At 45.1% G+C, this 17,270-nt stretch overlaps 1 protein-coding gene across 1 annotated transcript in view; it reads right to left on the bottom strand.

The window, feature by feature from the left end:
• The window catches only part of LOC138288154 (death-associated protein kinase 1-like), a 238,999-nt gene that overhangs the window by 153,701 nt on the left and 68,028 nt on the right, over positions 1 to 17,270 (bottom strand). Inside the window, exon 5 of the mRNA XM_069229452.1 lies at positions 1,459 to 1,563. Coding sequence (XP_069085553.1) covers positions 1,459 to 1,563 — 105 coding nt within the window. The remainder of the gene's footprint in view (positions 1 to 1,458; positions 1,564 to 17,270) is intronic.

Raw genomic sequence — 17,270 nt, 5'->3', positions numbered from 1 at the left:
CCAAACAGGTTGCAATGTGTATGAAAGCCACTAAAAGTTTGTTTTCAGCCATCTCCCAGCAAAAGGATGCCAGTGGCCTAAACTCGGCCTTTCCTGCCTTGACTTCATCCACAATAGTATACTGATCACCAATGCGGGCGTTACTCTACTTTCCTTTTCCTCTGTTTTGAACGGTGTCTATCGTCTCTCTCAGAGAACCAGGTTCAGGAGTCCTCTAGCTGGGCCAAAGGAAGAGAACCATTGGTGAATGCCTTTCATAGTGCTATATTTTAAGGCTACTGAGCAAATGTGTCAACATTTGGAGAGAAGGGAGAGAGGGAATTTGTGGGTTGATCAGTAACACAATGAGAGCAGAGAGCACACTAAACTCTGCTTGGCTAGCCCATAGAGGAAGTTGTCATCTAATAGGTCTACAGTATCTGTATCTCTACAGTACACAGGAAGTGGATTCATCAAATCTTTGGTAGTTTTACTTCAGAGGGTTTGTTTAGGGACACTCCTTGGAAACTAACCCTGTGGTTCTGAGGCACTAATTTATCTTCTGCTCTTCTTGTGAAGCCAAGGCTAGCTAAAAGAGAGGAGGGGAACTGAGGTCCATTTTCCCAGACTCCAGTAGGGATCAACAAAAAATTATTCAGCTACCTGCAGGTCCCCCTCATTTCTACCCCCAAAATAATCTCAGACATATTTCACATTTCCTCAGTGATGGCTCATCCAGCTCAGGAAGTTGGGATCTTTCAGTTTGACTTAAAGGTTGCTTCTCATATAGAATGTGTAATGGCTGTGAACTCCCAGTGGTCAATTGCAAAGAAGCAATAACTAAGTTTGCATTAAGGATCACTACATAAAAATTGACATAAGTTCCCTTGCAGAGATCTGGAGAAAAAAATGGTGTCTATAAAATAATGCATTATTCACAAAGAGGATACTTTAAAGAAAATGGCTACATAAACCACTTGCAAAGAGACAAAAGAGCAGAGAGCCATTTACCAAAGCAAATAGTCAGTAGGAGACAGCTACTGAGAGACAGTCAACAGTAAAGGAGGCAAACCAGTTTACTAGAGGTAAGACAGAGAGTACAACCACTTGTAAAGAGACAACTTAATCTCTGCCGCAACAGTCAGCCAGGGATATTAAAAATTATCTTTCATTGTATAACTTTTCTCCCGTATCCATGAATAATCTCTAATTCATCAAACCATCCTTTAAAGACCCCTTTCCAGTCTCACTTTAACCTTCAGGTTCTGAGGTCTCTGAGTTAGTCTCCTTCGATAATTATGATCAATATGTCTCCTCTGTTACCCTCTTTACTTCGCTGGTCTTACATCCATCTCAACCACTTTCAAATCTTCCTCTTGACAGCGTCACAGGTGAGGAGATTCCCTTTATATAGCCCTTCCCCTGAAAGGAGCCTATTTCACTCCTGGCTTATTCACATCTGTGTTGTTTGTCTCTCACCTTATAACTCAACAGGTTGATGCTGTTGGGTCTTCTTCCCAATAGCTCTTGAAGAATCACCCTGCTTCCTCCATAGGCTGCAAAGTGCAGTGGAGTGAGACCGCTCTAAGAAGGAAGCATACAAACAGCATAGCATGAGCATGACTTGAAAAGCAAGATGAATGTCAGCCACAGCAGCGAACACAGCATATGGTTGTAAGTCATACATAAAGTGTGGATCTGAACATCAGTGAATACACACAGACTAAGCCATGGTCTCAAACACTACATGGCACCGTGGGGACATGCACTGAACCTTCCTCCTAATGGCTTTTGTACGCCACTTTCTTTGTGTAGAAGGTGCCAGATGCAAGGTTGGAAAATGAACTGGGTCACAGTTTTATAGATGTGCACTAAGAGCACAGCCTCATCCAGTTCGAAGGCCCACAGTCATCAAACGGCCACTGGAAAGTGGTTGTGTTTATAAAGAGAAACTTCAGCTCTAGCTATGTGGTGGACTAGCTGAGTGTCTGTAAATTCCTTTTGCATAAAGCATACACATATAATTGTTCAACCCAGATACCCAGAAATTCAATATAGAGTGACAGTGGATACACAAAAGCGAACTCAAATCACAGTCGTCTTGACAACAAAGCTTGATATCTAATCTGTAAAGACATTTCTACTTTCTACATTGGGACAGATTTCTCAAGTAAATGGTGTACTTAGGTCCCTCCTGGACAAAGGACAGCTGGCCATACTACTTGCATTAAAAAGACTGCCCTCTTAGTGAAAGTAGCATGAATGGTGATCTTTGGAGTTAGACTTCAGTATAGCTTTCCAGACTCTACCAGGCTACTTTCATTTCTCTCCTGAGCGGAGGCCTGTTTGATTAGGACCATTAATAATGACAGCATTTACCAGTTTAGGGATCAGTAGTACACACATGAAAGTTTGAGAAATGAAAGGACTGTCCTCAATAACTTTCCAGTCTCACACAGTAATGATCATTTCTGTAGCCCAGTTTCTTTAGCTTGGGACAGCCAAAGAGAATAAATACGTCTTTTAATGTTCCTTTTAATTCTGTGTGCAGGTCGCAATGGCGGTAATGGATTGGACTAGCCCAAAGGTCTGTGCTAGAAGCGGCTGATTCTCACTAAAATGCTCCATAGGGAGAAGATATGTTGCCAGGGAGGTGCAGGCCTAGTGCATTAACACATATTGCATACCTGTGGCCTCTGGCTCAGAAACACCGTTGATCTCAATGCCTTCACTGAGGAAACATACATAACTAGCATCTTTCTTACCGCTTTATAGCGTTTTTAGGTCTGACCTGGCACTACAGCTATATGCTTCACCTATTCCCACTAATTATTTAAGATGTAGAAAGAGTGGGCTCTGCCCAGGAATATTGCTCGGTCACTTTATGCAATCAGCTACTTGCTGTATCATTCTACCTTCTAAGGAGTACTTGCACTGAAATGCATGAATGACTATTTCACATCCCAAGAGTACCCTGCATCATAACACGTTACGTTTTTTATCTTATAAACCCACTGTAGGAAAGTGACACTGTTGGCATGGTTACCCCCACTTTTTACCTAGTGTTGATGCCAACTTTGAATGAAACTGTGCTAGGATCCTGCTAACAAGGCCCCAGCATCAGTGTTCTTTCCCAAAATCCGTACCTTTGTTTCCACAACTGGCACAACCCTAGGACACAGTTAAGTCCCTTTTAAAAGGCACCCATGGTACCAAGGGCCCAGTGGCCAGGAAAGGTCCCAAAGGGCTGCACCCTGGGAGACCCCTCACCAAGCAACCAAGCACATGTACACTGCCCATTCAGCCTGTGTGTGCTGGTGGGGAGAAAAAGGCAAAGTCGACATGGCACTCCTCTCAGGGTGCCATGTCCACAAACCACTGCCTGTGGAATAGGTAAGTCACCCCTCTAGCAGGCCTTACACCTCCTAAGGCAGGGTGTACTATACCACAGGTGAAGGCATAGCTGCATGAGCAATATCCCCCTACAGTGTCTAAGTCAATTCTTATACATTGTAAGTGCAGTGTAGCCATATTGAGTATATGGTCTGGGAGTTGGTCATTATGAACTCCACAGATCCATAATGGCTTCCCTGAATAATGGGAAGTTTGATAACAAACGTCTCAGTACAAAAAACCCCCACTGATGCCAGTGTGGGATTTATTGAAAAATGCACACCAAGCGCATCTTAGAGATGCCCCCTCTATGTTAGCCAAACTGCTAGTGTAGGACTGACCGGTCTGTGCCAGCCTGCCACTTTAGTTTCTGACCACATGGGATGAGAGACTTTTTGCTCTTGGTGGTTAGAAATAAAGCCTGTCCTGGGAGGAGGTGCTTCACACTTGCCCCGTACGGGAACTTTAACACCCGACGGTGAGCCTCAAAGTCTCAAGCCTCGAATTACAGTGCCCCAGGGCAAATCAGCTAGTGGAGTTGCCCAATCCCAGGACAAAGCCCTACTTTGGCAGCAAGAACAGCAGGAACATTTGGGAAAACAGGGAGGAGTGACCACTCCAGCCAGGACCACTCCTACGGTGTTTAGAGCTGAGGTGAACCCCTTCTCTGCAGAATCATCCATCTTGGTTTGGAGGACAGGGACCAATAGTATTAGGTTTGTGCCCCCTTCCCCAAAAGGAATGGGCACAAGGAGGGTGTAGCCACCCCCAGGGACAGTAGACAATGGCTACTGCCCTCTGACCCCTTACACACCCCTAAATGTAGGATTTAAGGGCCTACCTGAACCGAGCTCACCAGATTCCTGGCAACCTGACAAGAAGAAGAAGGACTGCTTAGCTGAAATCCCCAGCAGAGAAGAAGGAAGAGGACAACTGCTTTGGCCCCTGCCCTACTGTCCTTTCTCTTGCTTCAAAGAACCTGCAAAAGAACAGCGATGCATCCAGTGGGACCAGCGACCTCTGCCAAGCTCCAGAGGACTGCCCTGCACCCAAAAGGACCAAGAACTCCTGAGGACAGCAGCCCTGTCCAAGCAAAACCAACAACAAGGGCTCCAGGCTCACCTGAATGCGTGAGTCCTGACCACTCTGCACCCAACACCCACGGCCCGTGTCCAGGTGGGTCCACCTAGCTAGAAAGGATCCCCAGGCGATTGCGAGCCAGTGCCCACCCTGGGTTGACTTCTTCATACCCCAACGACGACTCCTGCAGAGGGAATACCGAGGACCCCACTGACCGCAAAGATCCAGACGAAGATATCTGATGCCTAAAGACACACACCACCCGCAGCCCCTGGCCTTGGAGAACCCGACCTTCCATGCACCAACGTTTACCAGGTGGCCCTCCTCCCTGTCCAGCCTGTGGTCTGCCTGAGACGACCCCCTTGACCTCGCCTGCAGCCTATGAGTTACCCACCAGGGTCCCCTCATAGACCAGCATTGGAATGCAGACATCCTGTTTGCACCCTATGCCGCTGAGGGTGTGTGTTTGGTGCCTACTAGTGGGCCCTCCAGTGTTCCTCTAATCCCCCCTGGTCTGCCCTCTGAGCCGCAGGTACTTACCTGCAGGCAGGCCTGATTCCGTGTACCCCCTGTCTCCATAAGAGCCCATGTTAAATTTGCTTATCTTTGACCTCTGCACCAGGCTGGCCCAGTTTTTCTGGTGGTGGGTATTTGGGGTTAACTTGAACCCCAACCGGTGGACTTCCTAAAACCCAGAGACTGAAACTGTAAGTGTTGTACTTACCTGCAAATCGAACTAACATTTCTTACCCCAGAACCTGTTTCTGAAAATTGCAATGTCCATTTTTAAAACAGATTATTGCCAATAATTCAAAAACTGTATGACTTATTGATTTCAAACAAAGTACTGTTGATACATGTGTGAAATACGAATCTGTTGAAGTACTTACCTGCAACTTGAATCTTGTGGTTCTAAAAATAAATTAAGAAAAATATTTTTGCTATATAAAAAAACACTGGTCTGGAGTTAAGTCCTTGAGTGTGTGCTGCTTCTATTGTCTGTGTGTGTACAACAAATGCTTTGCACTACCCTCTGATAAGCCTATCAGCTCGACCACACTTCCACAAAAGAGAGCATTAGTATTATCTAATTTGGCCTATATTTTGATATAGTATATACAGAGCCAGCTTCCTACACCCATTGTATGCAGAAAGCAAAATGTCAGGACTTAAATCTTCTGGCTTTGTCAATGAATTTTTTACTAGAGTGCATTTTTTCTTTCACTGAGTCAATGCCTAGTATACAAATTATTTTCATATGCTGTTCAATTCACAAGTAACCCAGTTACAACTGTTTACATTATGTGCTTCTGTTTTCTAAGTTTCTTCCCAAGCAAGAGCTGAAAATTGAAATTGAAGGGAGATAGTATAGTGGATTTCTAGTTAGCAGAATTAAGGAAAAAACAGTTTTCCACACTAGGTCTCCTATTCCTTGGAATCAGATTGCTCCATCTAATATAACATGTTTCACATTTCATTCCATTGATGAAAAGTGGTATCTTTGTATCATTTCACTAACATTGTTACTTATAAAATATTGTACGAGTTGTCTTGTCAGGCAGACCAGGATTAAGGGATTAGTTTACAAAATGACTACTAGCGCTGGATCTTAGATCCATACTGGCACTCTAAGTGCACTCCAGAATGCACTGTCATACTTGACTTGTGGCATGAGTCAAAAATTTTAATATTGTTTTAAATACTAGACAGTGAGCACAATTCAAACACACAAGGAGGTGTATTCATTGTGAGGACACATTACCAAAATATGAAGCAGTGTGACGTGAACATGTGCCCATGAATGCGAACAGCTCATGGACACATGGAAGTGGTTTTAAAAGTGTTGACTATCCTGAAAACTGAGTGGCTTTGAATGTTAGACTTGTATACTGAAAAATGGGTGCATTTGTCCTGGTTCAATAATTATTCAGTGAAATGCAGCAGACTGACAGCGTGTATGAGAGCATAAGTTTACCATTACACGCAGCGGTGTGACATAGTAGGATAATGTGCCCATCGTGCTAAGGAGGCTCATGCATTGCCATCACAGTTCCCTATGAGGTGCACGCAGTTGTGCATTCGGTCATTAACCTCTGTGCAGAGGCCACTGCAAAGGGCTTTTGTGCACAGCAACAGCAACACTTTTGAAATTCTAAATGAAGAATCTAAGCAAAACAAAAGGCAATGTGTAGGAAATGGAGTATCTTTCAAATAATAACCACAGTGCTTCCCTGAGTGAACCACTAAAGTCACTTAACCCTGTAGTGGTTTGGCACAAAGCAGTCAGGTTTAACGTAGAGGCAATGTGTAAATTATTTATGCAGCCCTCAACAGTAATAAAATGAAACCAAAATGTGAAAAATCCAATAAGTAGAATCGAAGATATGAATTATTTGAAGAGTAAATTACAAATAGCGCCAAAAAGCACAAAACGGTAACCACAGGTATCTGGTTGCACTAGACCGGGTGAAGTCAAAAGTTACTGCAAGCCAAATACAGGGAACAGGTTCGTCCCCAGTAGAAAGTTTCTCTTCTGACTTAGAGACTTTTATGAAGAATAAGTGGTCATCGGCAGTGCAAACTGGGTCCGAAGCAGGGCTCATGGCTTGCTGAAGAGCAGAGTCCTGGAACGGTCATTGAAGAACGTGGGAATGCTCAAAGAAGGTGAAGTCTGTGCTCAGGAAGGCCTCAACAATGATCAAATGCTGCTTAGCATCGATCCCTAAGGAGCCCTCTACATTCAGTCATAGAAATTTTTCTGGAATCAGTATCTCCTTTAGTGAAGCAATTCGACAAGTTCAAGCTGACCCACAATTTGATGGCTAGAGCTGCGATAGTGTCCCGGTCTCCACTGCTTCTCCAGGCTGAAAGTTGGCAAAAGGTTTCTAAGTCACACTGCTTGCAGTCCAGGGACAGAAGGGGGATACACTAAGCTCAACCAAGAGTCTAGGACCTAAAGGGCAACACGTGGGTGTTAGGACTCACTCCAGCAGAGGCCAATAGCAGGGTCCAGGGCAGATTTAGTATGAGGTCTCTGGAAGCTGTGTGTGTTTCTGTAGTTCAAACAGGAGGTCAGACAACTAACCCGTGGAGTCACATCTGGGGTACTGGGATCAAGGCAAGCAGGTCCATTCTCCCTTGAGGTTCTTCAGGGAGCAAGGAGGTCTTTCTGATTCTTCATAGGTCCAGGTGAGAAAGGATAAGTTACTTACATGTAAATCCTAGTTCTCTTCCAGGGGTATCCTCATCAAAGTCATAAACATTGAATATTCCCGCCCTTGTGAGGGGACCCCGGAGCATATATAAAATACACACATATTATACATGTGTAAAACAGCAATGCAGGCTATAATGTTAAAACAGGCTAAAATGCTTTATTTCTATTTTTTTTTTTTTTTTTTTATATTATAAAATTACAATAGAGAATAAATATCTACCCAAGCCCCCAAAACTGGGCTTAGGGAAGTAAGCAGCAGTAAACTCTAGAGAAAAAGAGAAAAAACTGCATTGAAAAACAATGGAGCATTCTTAGCCAATAGGCTGCATGCAGGTTAACACAGGAGAACCATAAAAACTTTGGCACCGTGCCTTTAAGACCCTGAGCACCTCCAGTATCCCACCATGCCTCAGGGGTGAAGGAAAGGTGACAGTTGGTTCACAGTTAGGTCAGTTCTCTTTTACGGTGACAATCTGTGTAACTGATTCAAAATACAGTCTGTCCTGCACTTCTAGGAGACGTGCGTCCGGGGAGGAGGGTGGGTTGTTTATGACTTTGATGAGGATACCCCTGGAAGAGAACTAGGATTTACAGGTAAGTAACTTATCCTTCTCTTCCTGGGGATCCTCATCAATAGTCATAAACATTGAATAGATTAGCAAGCCCATCCCTAAACTCTGCGGACTGTCTGATAGAAGTGCAGGAATAGATACGTATTATGCAAATACATTTCTCAGAGAGGCCTGCCCCACTTGGGCATCCGCTCTTGCATCTGAGTCTAAACAGTAATGTCTAGTAAACGTATGCACAGACTTCCATGTAGCAGCCTTACAAATCTCAGATATCGGAACATTATTAAGGAGGGCAGCAGTAGCCGCTTTTCCCCTTGTGGAATGCGCTTTAGGCCTCGCTATTAATTGTTTATTAGCCAGCTGGTAAGTATTAACAATACAAGAAACTATCCATCTTGATATTGTTCGTTTAGATGCTGCCTCTCCTGTCCTCAAATGACCATAGTTTACAAACAAGCGGTTAGAATGTCTAATCGATTTTGTCTTATCCAGATAAAATTTCAGCACTCTTTTCAAGTCTAAGGAGTGCAATGCTTTCTCTGCCGGAGTCTCCGGATTGGGAAAGAAAGTCGGTAAAGATATGGTCTGATTGATATGGAATTCTGACACCACCTTCGGAAGGAAAGATGGGTGAGTTCGTAGAACCACTCTATTGTCATGAAAAACCGTGTACGGTTCTTTGGAAGACAAGGCCTGGATTTCACTGACCCTCCTCGCTGAAGTAATGGCCACTAGAAAAGCCGTCTTCCACGTAAGGTGTTTTAAAGAGGCCTTATGTATAGGCTCAAAAGGAGGGCCCATAAGTTTTGCCAAGACTATGTTCAGTTCCCATGGAGGAGAAGGTCTCCGAATGGGCGGAAAAACTTTCTTCAAACCTTCTAAGAAATCCTTGACTACAGGTTTCGTAAAGAAAGATTCCTGAGAAGGTGACTTGCGATAGGCTGTAATAGCAGACAAATGTACCTTAATAGACGATACCTGCAGACCGGACTTCGCTAGATGAAGCAAATAGGACAGTATGACATCCTCCTGCGCCCGTATGGGATTATGACCTTGCTGACAGCACCATATGTAGAATCTCTTCCACTTAAAAGCGTAAGAACGCCGCGTGGAAGGCCGTTTGGACTCTTTCAAGATGTTCATGCACTCCTGTGAGAGTCCTAGGTGCCCATACTGCAGGAATTCAGGAGCCATGCTGTTAAGCTCAGAGAGGGTAGGTTGGGATGTAGAATTCTGCCCTCCATTCTGCTCAGAAGATCCGGTCTGCACGGCAGCCTCCTGTGAGGTTTTTCCGACAGGTTGAGGAGATCTATGTACCAGAATTGACGGGGCCATTGTGGCGCTATAAGAATCATTCTGGTCCTGGATCTGTAAAGTTTGCTGATCACTGCCTGAATGAGGGGAATCGGCGGAAAAGCGTAGAGAAATATCCCTGACCAGTCGATCAACAGGGCATTCCCTCAAGATCCCGGACGGTAGAACCTGGATGCGAAGTCTGGGCATTTCTTGTTTACTTCGTCTGCGAAGAGATCCAGTTGAGGCCGACCCCATTGCTCGAAGATGTATTCTGCGACTTCGCCGTGTAGGACCCAATCGTGAGCGTCCTCTAGGTGTCTGCTCAGAAAATCTGCTTCCACGTTCTGCTGACCTGGCAGGTGAACCGCTGTAATTGACATTCCTCTGGCCAGGAGCCAATGCCATATCGCTTGGGACTCTCGCGATAGGGGTAGGGATCTCGTTCCCCCTTGTTTGTTCAAGTAATACATTGTGGTTGTATTGTCCGTCTGTATTAAGAGCGTTTTCCCCTGAATTAGTGGTATGAAAGACTTGAGAGCCAGATGGACCGCTCTGAGTTCTAGCAGATTGATGTAGTACTGCTTTTCCTTGTCTGACCACAGACCTTGCGCTTGAAAGGGACCCAGATGAGCCCCCCATCCCTGAAGAGACGCATCCGTTACTAGGGTGTCGGATGGAAGCACCTGGTGAAACGGAGCACCCACTGACAGGTGAGGTCTGTGCATCCACCATCTCAATGACTGAAGTGCTACCGCCGGTAGCTGCACCGTGTCCTCCCAGCGACCTGTTCTTTGGCTCCAGTTGGTCTCCAATGCCTCTTGGAGGGGTCTCATGTGGAGCCTGGCATTTGGGACAATAAAAATGCATGATGCCATGGAGCCCAGCAGCGATGTCACCTGACGTGCCGTCGGTGCGTTGGCTCTCAACAGGTCCTGACACTTCCTGCCTATTGAGGATAGTCGTTCCTCCGAAGGATACACTTTTTGGAGTTCTGTGTTTATGATAGCTCCCAGGTAGTGAAGATTCTGTGTTGGAATCAAGGTTGACTTTTGGTAATTGACCTGAAGACCTAGAGCTTCGCAAACTCCGAGTACAATGTCCCGATGGCTTCTCGCCTGCTCCGGAGAAGAAGCCTTTAGTAGCCAGTCGTCTAGGTATGGATATATGTATATCCTTTGTTTTCGAAGATCGCCGCCACCACTGCCATACATTTCGAGAAAACTCTTGGGGCAGATTTCAGGCCAAAGGGTAGAACTCTGAACTGGTAATGCTGTAACGCTACTCTGAAGCGCAGGAATTTTCGATGTTTGGGAGCTATTGGGATGTGAAAGTACGCATCCTGAAGGTCGATGGAGCACATCCAGTCTCCCTGATGTAGTTGAGGGAAAATCTGGTGAAGCGCTAGCATCCTGAACTTCTGCTTCCTTATGTATTTGTTCAGCAGCCGTAGGTCCAGAATTGGCCTGAAAACGCCCTCTCGACCCTTCTTCGCCACCAGAAAGTAACGGGAGTAGACCCCCTGTCCTCTGTGTGCAGGTGGAACCTTTTCTATGGCATTCTTTTTTAGGAGGGCAAGAGCCTCCTTGCGTAGCAAGCTGAGATGAGATGGATTGTCTTTGGTTGGTGTCAAGCGTGGTGGAGGCTGTTTGAAAAGAAGAGAATAGCCATGTTCGACAATATTGAGCACCCATTTGTCTCTTGTGATAGAGTGCCACTCGTGAAGATAAGCTGTAATACTTCCCCCCACCGGAGTGGTGTACAGTGTTGAGGGAAGCGAGATTTCATTGCTTGGTGGGTGCTTTCGGAGTGGACTGTTGAGGTCTACTTGACCCTCGCTTCCTTGTGTTTCTCCGTTGAAAAAGAGGGCGTCCCTGTCGTTGCTGTGACCTTTGCGACCAATGAGGGGTTTGAACCCTCTGCTGGAAAGGGCACCTGTCATACTGCCTGTACCTCCGCCTGAAATCTTTCTTTCTTTCCAGGCCCACTGCCCTCATGGTATCCACCTCGGTCTTACTGCGGGCCATTTCTTCGTCTGCATGGGCACCGAATAGAGAGTTCCCGGCGAATGGGAGATTCAGGATGCGTTGTTGTGCTTCCTGTTTCAAACCAGTGAGTCTCAGCCAGGAAGATCTCCTTGCACAGATTCCATGTGCGTACCCATGAGCAGCTAAATCCGCCCCATCTGCTGCCGCGCTGATAACCTGGTTGGATACCAGGCATCCTTCTTGCAGTATCTCCTGGAAATCTTGTCTGTCCTCTCTGGGCAATTTTTCTGTGAATCTACTGAGCGAGTCCCACAGAGAACGATCAGACCTGCCCAGGAGCGCAGACGCACTGGAGATTTTCATTGCCGAAGCCGCCGTCCTGCATATCTTTCTCCCCAGAGAGTCTAGATGCCTGCTCTCTTTATCCGGGGGTACCGTGGATGAAGATGCCACCGAGTGGGTTTTTCGGGCGGCAGCTATTATAACCGAGTCCGGTGGCGGATCCTTCCTGAGGAACAAAGGGTCCTGTTCGGGAGCCTTGTATTTTTTGAGAATCCTAGCCGGGGCAGATTTAAGCGAGGCTGGGGCCTTAAAAGTGTCCATGGTTGGCTGCAACAAACCAGGCACTAGAGGCAGCAGCTTTTTTGATGCTGATCTCTGTTGTAGAGTCTAAAAGATGACTGATGAGGAGGTAGATGGCTCTGGAACCTCTATGTTGAGTTTCTGCGCTCCTCTTAGCAGCACCTCGTTAAACGTGGTAATGTCATCCACCGGTGAGACTCTAGCAGGTGGTGAATCTGTTAGGGTGGGTGAGTAACACCCCACAGATGAACCTGATGAAGACCAAGAGGGTGATCTTCTTCTTGAACGAGACCTGGATCTTCGTTGAGAACGAGACCTGCTGCGAGACGCTGTAGCAGAGCGCCTAGGCCTCGCGGCCGGTTGGCGAGGAGCAGAACGAGCCCGTTCTGCCCTGGCTGTCGGTGATGGCGTTCTTGGCAGGGAGGCAGTAGGCGAATACATTCGCGAATATTGCCATCTCGGAGATAGATTGATGGGCGAGACATGCCCAGATGATGCCGCTCTTGACCGAGAAGAGTCGCTCGGTATGGAGACCACTGGAGATGGCGCGGCCTTGTCTGGCGTGGGGCGATGTTCTGCTCCCTGTGGGACAGGTAAAACCTGCATCGACGTCGATGGCTGTGTCGACGTCGAAGGGCGCCCAGCTGGTTGCTCTTGCCTCGACGTTGAGTGCCTCGACGTTGAGTGCCTCGACGTAGAGTGCCTTGACGTCGAACGGCGATCCTTGGACCTCGACCTGCTCGCCGTCGTGTGCCTCGGCGTGGAGCGGTGGGAGGTCGACGGCGGATGTTTCTCATGCCGTCGTGGTGATTTCGACGTTGTGTGTCCTGACGTCGGGGGGCGCACAGCCTTTGGCGGCGACCGGGCACGCCGGCGATGGTTCGACGTCGACCGGCGGGCTCCCGTCGCCGGAGACCTGCCCCTGTGATGGTGTTCCCTCGACGCCGTTTCCTTCGACGTCGGGTGTGTCGCCGTCGACGCGATCTATGCCGGTGAGACGGTGGTAGCGACGACGTCGACGGGGAACAAACAGGTACTTTCCTACCTGCTGACGTCGACCGAGCCATTCTCTCCTGAGAATGGCCTTCTGGTTGTCTGGGAAGTGAGGAGGACGATGTTCTTTGCCTCTCCTGAAGCCCATGTAGCCGGATCTTCTCTCTGTCTTTCAGAGTCCTCTTAGACATGTTCTTGCAGTACTTACAAGTGTCAGGGCAGTGACTCTGAGGCAGGCACACTATACACAGAGAGTGGGGATCTGACTGGGCCTTCTTCTTCCCACAAGCAGGGCATTTGACAAAAAGTGAAGGCATTTTTCTGTCAGGAAAAAACTGCCTAGCTCAGACAAAGATGTTATTTGTCGAATGAAAAGTGAAAAAACGCTTTATTTAAATAATTTTTCTGAGGAAAACTCAGAAAAACTGAGAGCTCAATGCTCCAGGATCCTCTCAGAAGAAGCCGGAAAAAAGAACTGACCTAACTGTGAACCAACTGTCACCTTTCCTTCACCCCTGAGGCATGGTGGGATACTGGAGGTGCTCAGGGTCTTAAAGGCACGGTGCCAACGTTTTTATGGTTCTCCTGTGTTAACCTGCATGCAGCCTATTGGCTAAGAATGCTCCATTGTTTTTCAATGCAGTTTTTTCTCTTTTTCTCTAGAGTTTACTGCTGCTTACTTCCCTAAGTCCAGTTTTGGGGGCTTGGGTAGATATTTATTCTCTATTGTAATTTTATAATATAAAAAAAAAAAAACTTCATAGAAATAAAGCATTTTAGCCTGTTTTAACATTATAGCCTGCATTGCTGTTTTACACATGTATAATATGTGTGTATTTTATATATGCTCCGGGGTCCCCGCACAAGGGCGGGAATATTCAATGTTTATGACTATTGATGAGGATCCCCTGGAAGAGAAGTTTAATTTCCATGTTTCAAGCAGTTCTCATGTATTCTGTGACAGCAAAGTTTCATTTATTCCTTTTTGCTAGTAGACCCGTCAACATGTTGTTCTATTTCTGAGAAATGCTTATCTGTTCACATACCACCAAATGTCCATGACACTCAGGAACAGCTGAATAGTGCTATTCTTTCCTGTCTTGTAATTGCTCAAGGACTGTTCCTTTACAGGAGGGGACAGCTAAAGTCAGCTGAAAGCTGCAGGAAATTCTTATAAGTTATGTGTTTCACCAAGGAAAGTCTCTGGCTTTTTCTGAATTTATGTTTAAAACTAATGAGGGAAAGAGGAGAAGTTTAAAGTTAAGACGTCCTGCCCCCAACAAACAAATATCAGTACACTCTGGTGGTAGTCTGTAGGTTTTCAGGCTGGATAGAAACCTACCCCACTAAGTCAAATGATGCCATGAATGTTACAAAGAACTTGTTGATGGAACTATTTCCAAGGTTTAGGCTGCCTAAAATATTATTGTGAGACAATGGGCCACATGTTATTTAACAAAGTAGTTAACTGGTTGACCAAAGCCTTAACCATGAAGCAGACATTCCATTGTGTATATCATCCAAAAAGCAGTGGGTGCAGGGAGAAACGAAATGGTATACTAAAAGCCAAAAGTGTGAAAATATGCGCTGAACAACCCTGACATGGCACTTGTTGGCACTTATGAGCATGCACGGCACACCTGGTTCAGCGAACAAACTGAGCTCCCATGAAATTGTTACAGAGCGCCTGATGTCTGCTTGGGTGGGGGGGGGGGGGAGGGCTCCCCATAATGCTGCAACACTGCACTTGTCTAATGAATTGCTAAGTGACTACTTTATTGCTCTGACTAAGCAAGTATAATTTTGCACCAGCAGGCGAAGGAAGCCTTGCATGAACCTCTGCAGACGTGGGGCTTGATTTCAAGCCTGGCGAGTGGGTCATAGTGAAAAATTTCAGGGAACAACCTGTCTGCATCATCGGTAGAAAGGTCTAGTACAAATTCTGACCAATACTGGAGTAAAATATACTAAGTATAAAAACTGGATACATGCCCCTCATGTGAAGAGGGCACCTGCATCGACGTGTAAAATACAGACTAAGTAAGGAGCAGATTTACCACAAGCAGTGCATGCCAACAAATCCAGATATAATCTGAGACCAAAGATGCAAAGGAACTAAAAATGATAAAGGACTCTTAAGTGCTAAAAATATCAGTGATCCTTATACCTACGCACCTATGGGAAATAATGGAAAGAAAAGAAAAGAGAAGTTGAAAGAACTAAAAACGAAGACTTCTACTACACCTGATTGTATGATGTTAGCATTTTTGATGTGCTGCTAAATAGTTTGTGCCATATTCATCTATGAAATATTAATGCCTTTTATATTGCCTATGTCATCTCCTATACTACAAGGTCCATGATCATCACCATAAGGGATATAAAGACAATGCTGCTATACAGACTATCAATAATTATCACAGGGAATGGAATATTTCAGACTGTTGAATACGTTTGAAACTCCCAGCAACAGTAGAACAAGTATTTGCAATGCAATGGGGTCCGCGCTTTCTCGAGATATAGCTATCAGCCTAGTAAATTCCTAACTGGACTTTTCTTGCAACATAAATTGAAAATGAAAAGTAAAACAGTTGACATAAGCAAGTCAATTGAAAGCGCCACGGCCGCCATTAGAGTGAGTGTGAAGGAGAGACAACAAAGGAAAAATAAATTCACTTGCAGTCAAACGTATCGGCAAACGTGCAATTATCCATGTAACAGGGTTGATGGCCAAGGCGGTAACAAAACTGCCCCAACGAGGGACAAACATAAAGCATTTACCAATGATAACAAAGTATTTTTGAAAGGCAAGCCCGTGAACGAGTGACCGTGATGGGCGTGCGGTGGGCATAGTTAAAAGCCCACAGACAATTAACAACATGTCAGAGCGCTTGTGATCGACCTAAAAAGGAATGCCTTTCTTACATCTTCCTTTTTTTAATATGATTATTCATGTTTTATTATATATAAAATGATTATTATGTAAGTTGCAAGAAGCAAACAAACTCATCTAAGAAACCTATATGAGAAAAGGTAATTACACCTGGTTGTTGTAATTATTTATATAGGCCAGTTGATAATACAAGGGAGGATTTAGCATACAGAGATTTGCTAAATTATACTACCATGTCTAGGAGATCTAGGGATTGCCTTATGCGGATGAAAGAACTCAGATATAGAAGACACCAATATTACATATGTTATGTTATCAGATAACACTCCAGGAAAATTATGTATACATGCCAACGGGTCACAAACATTACAAACGTCTGTCACAGTAGGGGACAGTGTATGTTATCCTCCATTTTCACTTATCAGTAGTTCATGAGCTACTGTATCTTTATATGCAGTGGACGGAATCTATTGGATACGTGGAGTTGAAGCTTATACCTGACTACCTTTAAATAGGGCATGTACTTGACACCTTGGAATTATATTTCCCCATGTTAGACATCACAGTAGAGAAAGCATGATGTTGTAGATGGTCGATTTTAAACAAGTGAGGGGAAAAAGGGAAACGCACCAAGCGGGAGAAGGAGTTTCTGACCTTGCAAAGGGTCTCTATGTATCTTGGGTAGGGATATCTATCAATGTTTTGGAGATCAGGAGAATGGGCATATTGCTGGAGGAACCAATAAATGTGTGGGGGTAGCTAATCTAACAGTAGAAGTAGCTGCAGTACATTTAGTAACTTTACAAAATAGGATGTTTTTAGACATGATGTTAGCAGAAAGGGCACAGTGTCTGCAGGATTGTGGGAACTGAATGCTGCACCTTTATTCTTTACAATGCCCCATATGTCTATAAGGCTATAGAAAATCTGCATCACATAAGGCAAGAAGTACATGCCCTGACGGGAACAACAATCTGGTATAAAATAGCACTGTTGTTGGGATCATGGGTGTCATGGTGGATAGTTTTGCTTACAAGGGCACTAATAATACTTGGCCTACTAGTTGAGGGTTGCTTGTTAGTGAATTTGTTACTGAGCTGTTTGTCATCCTGTATGGGTACATGTTGTCCTCAAATTCCTAACGTGATGATGACAAGAACAAGGGCTATACATCAAGTTGATAATTGTGATGAAGTATATGATTATGATGAAAATACAAACAGATTAAAGTTGAAAAAATTATTGAATATTAATTCAAAAGAAAGTGTTGAGAAAGTTTA

The sequence above is a fragment of the Pleurodeles waltl genome, chromosome 4_1 (genome assembly GCF_031143425.1).
Source record: "Pleurodeles waltl isolate 20211129_DDA chromosome 4_1, aPleWal1.hap1.20221129, whole genome shotgun sequence".
Classification (NCBI taxonomy): Eukaryota; Metazoa; Chordata; class Amphibia; order Caudata; family Salamandridae; genus Pleurodeles; species Pleurodeles waltl.
Note: the sequence above shows the minus strand (reverse complement) of the source record. Positions and strands in the feature narration are given on the sequence as shown.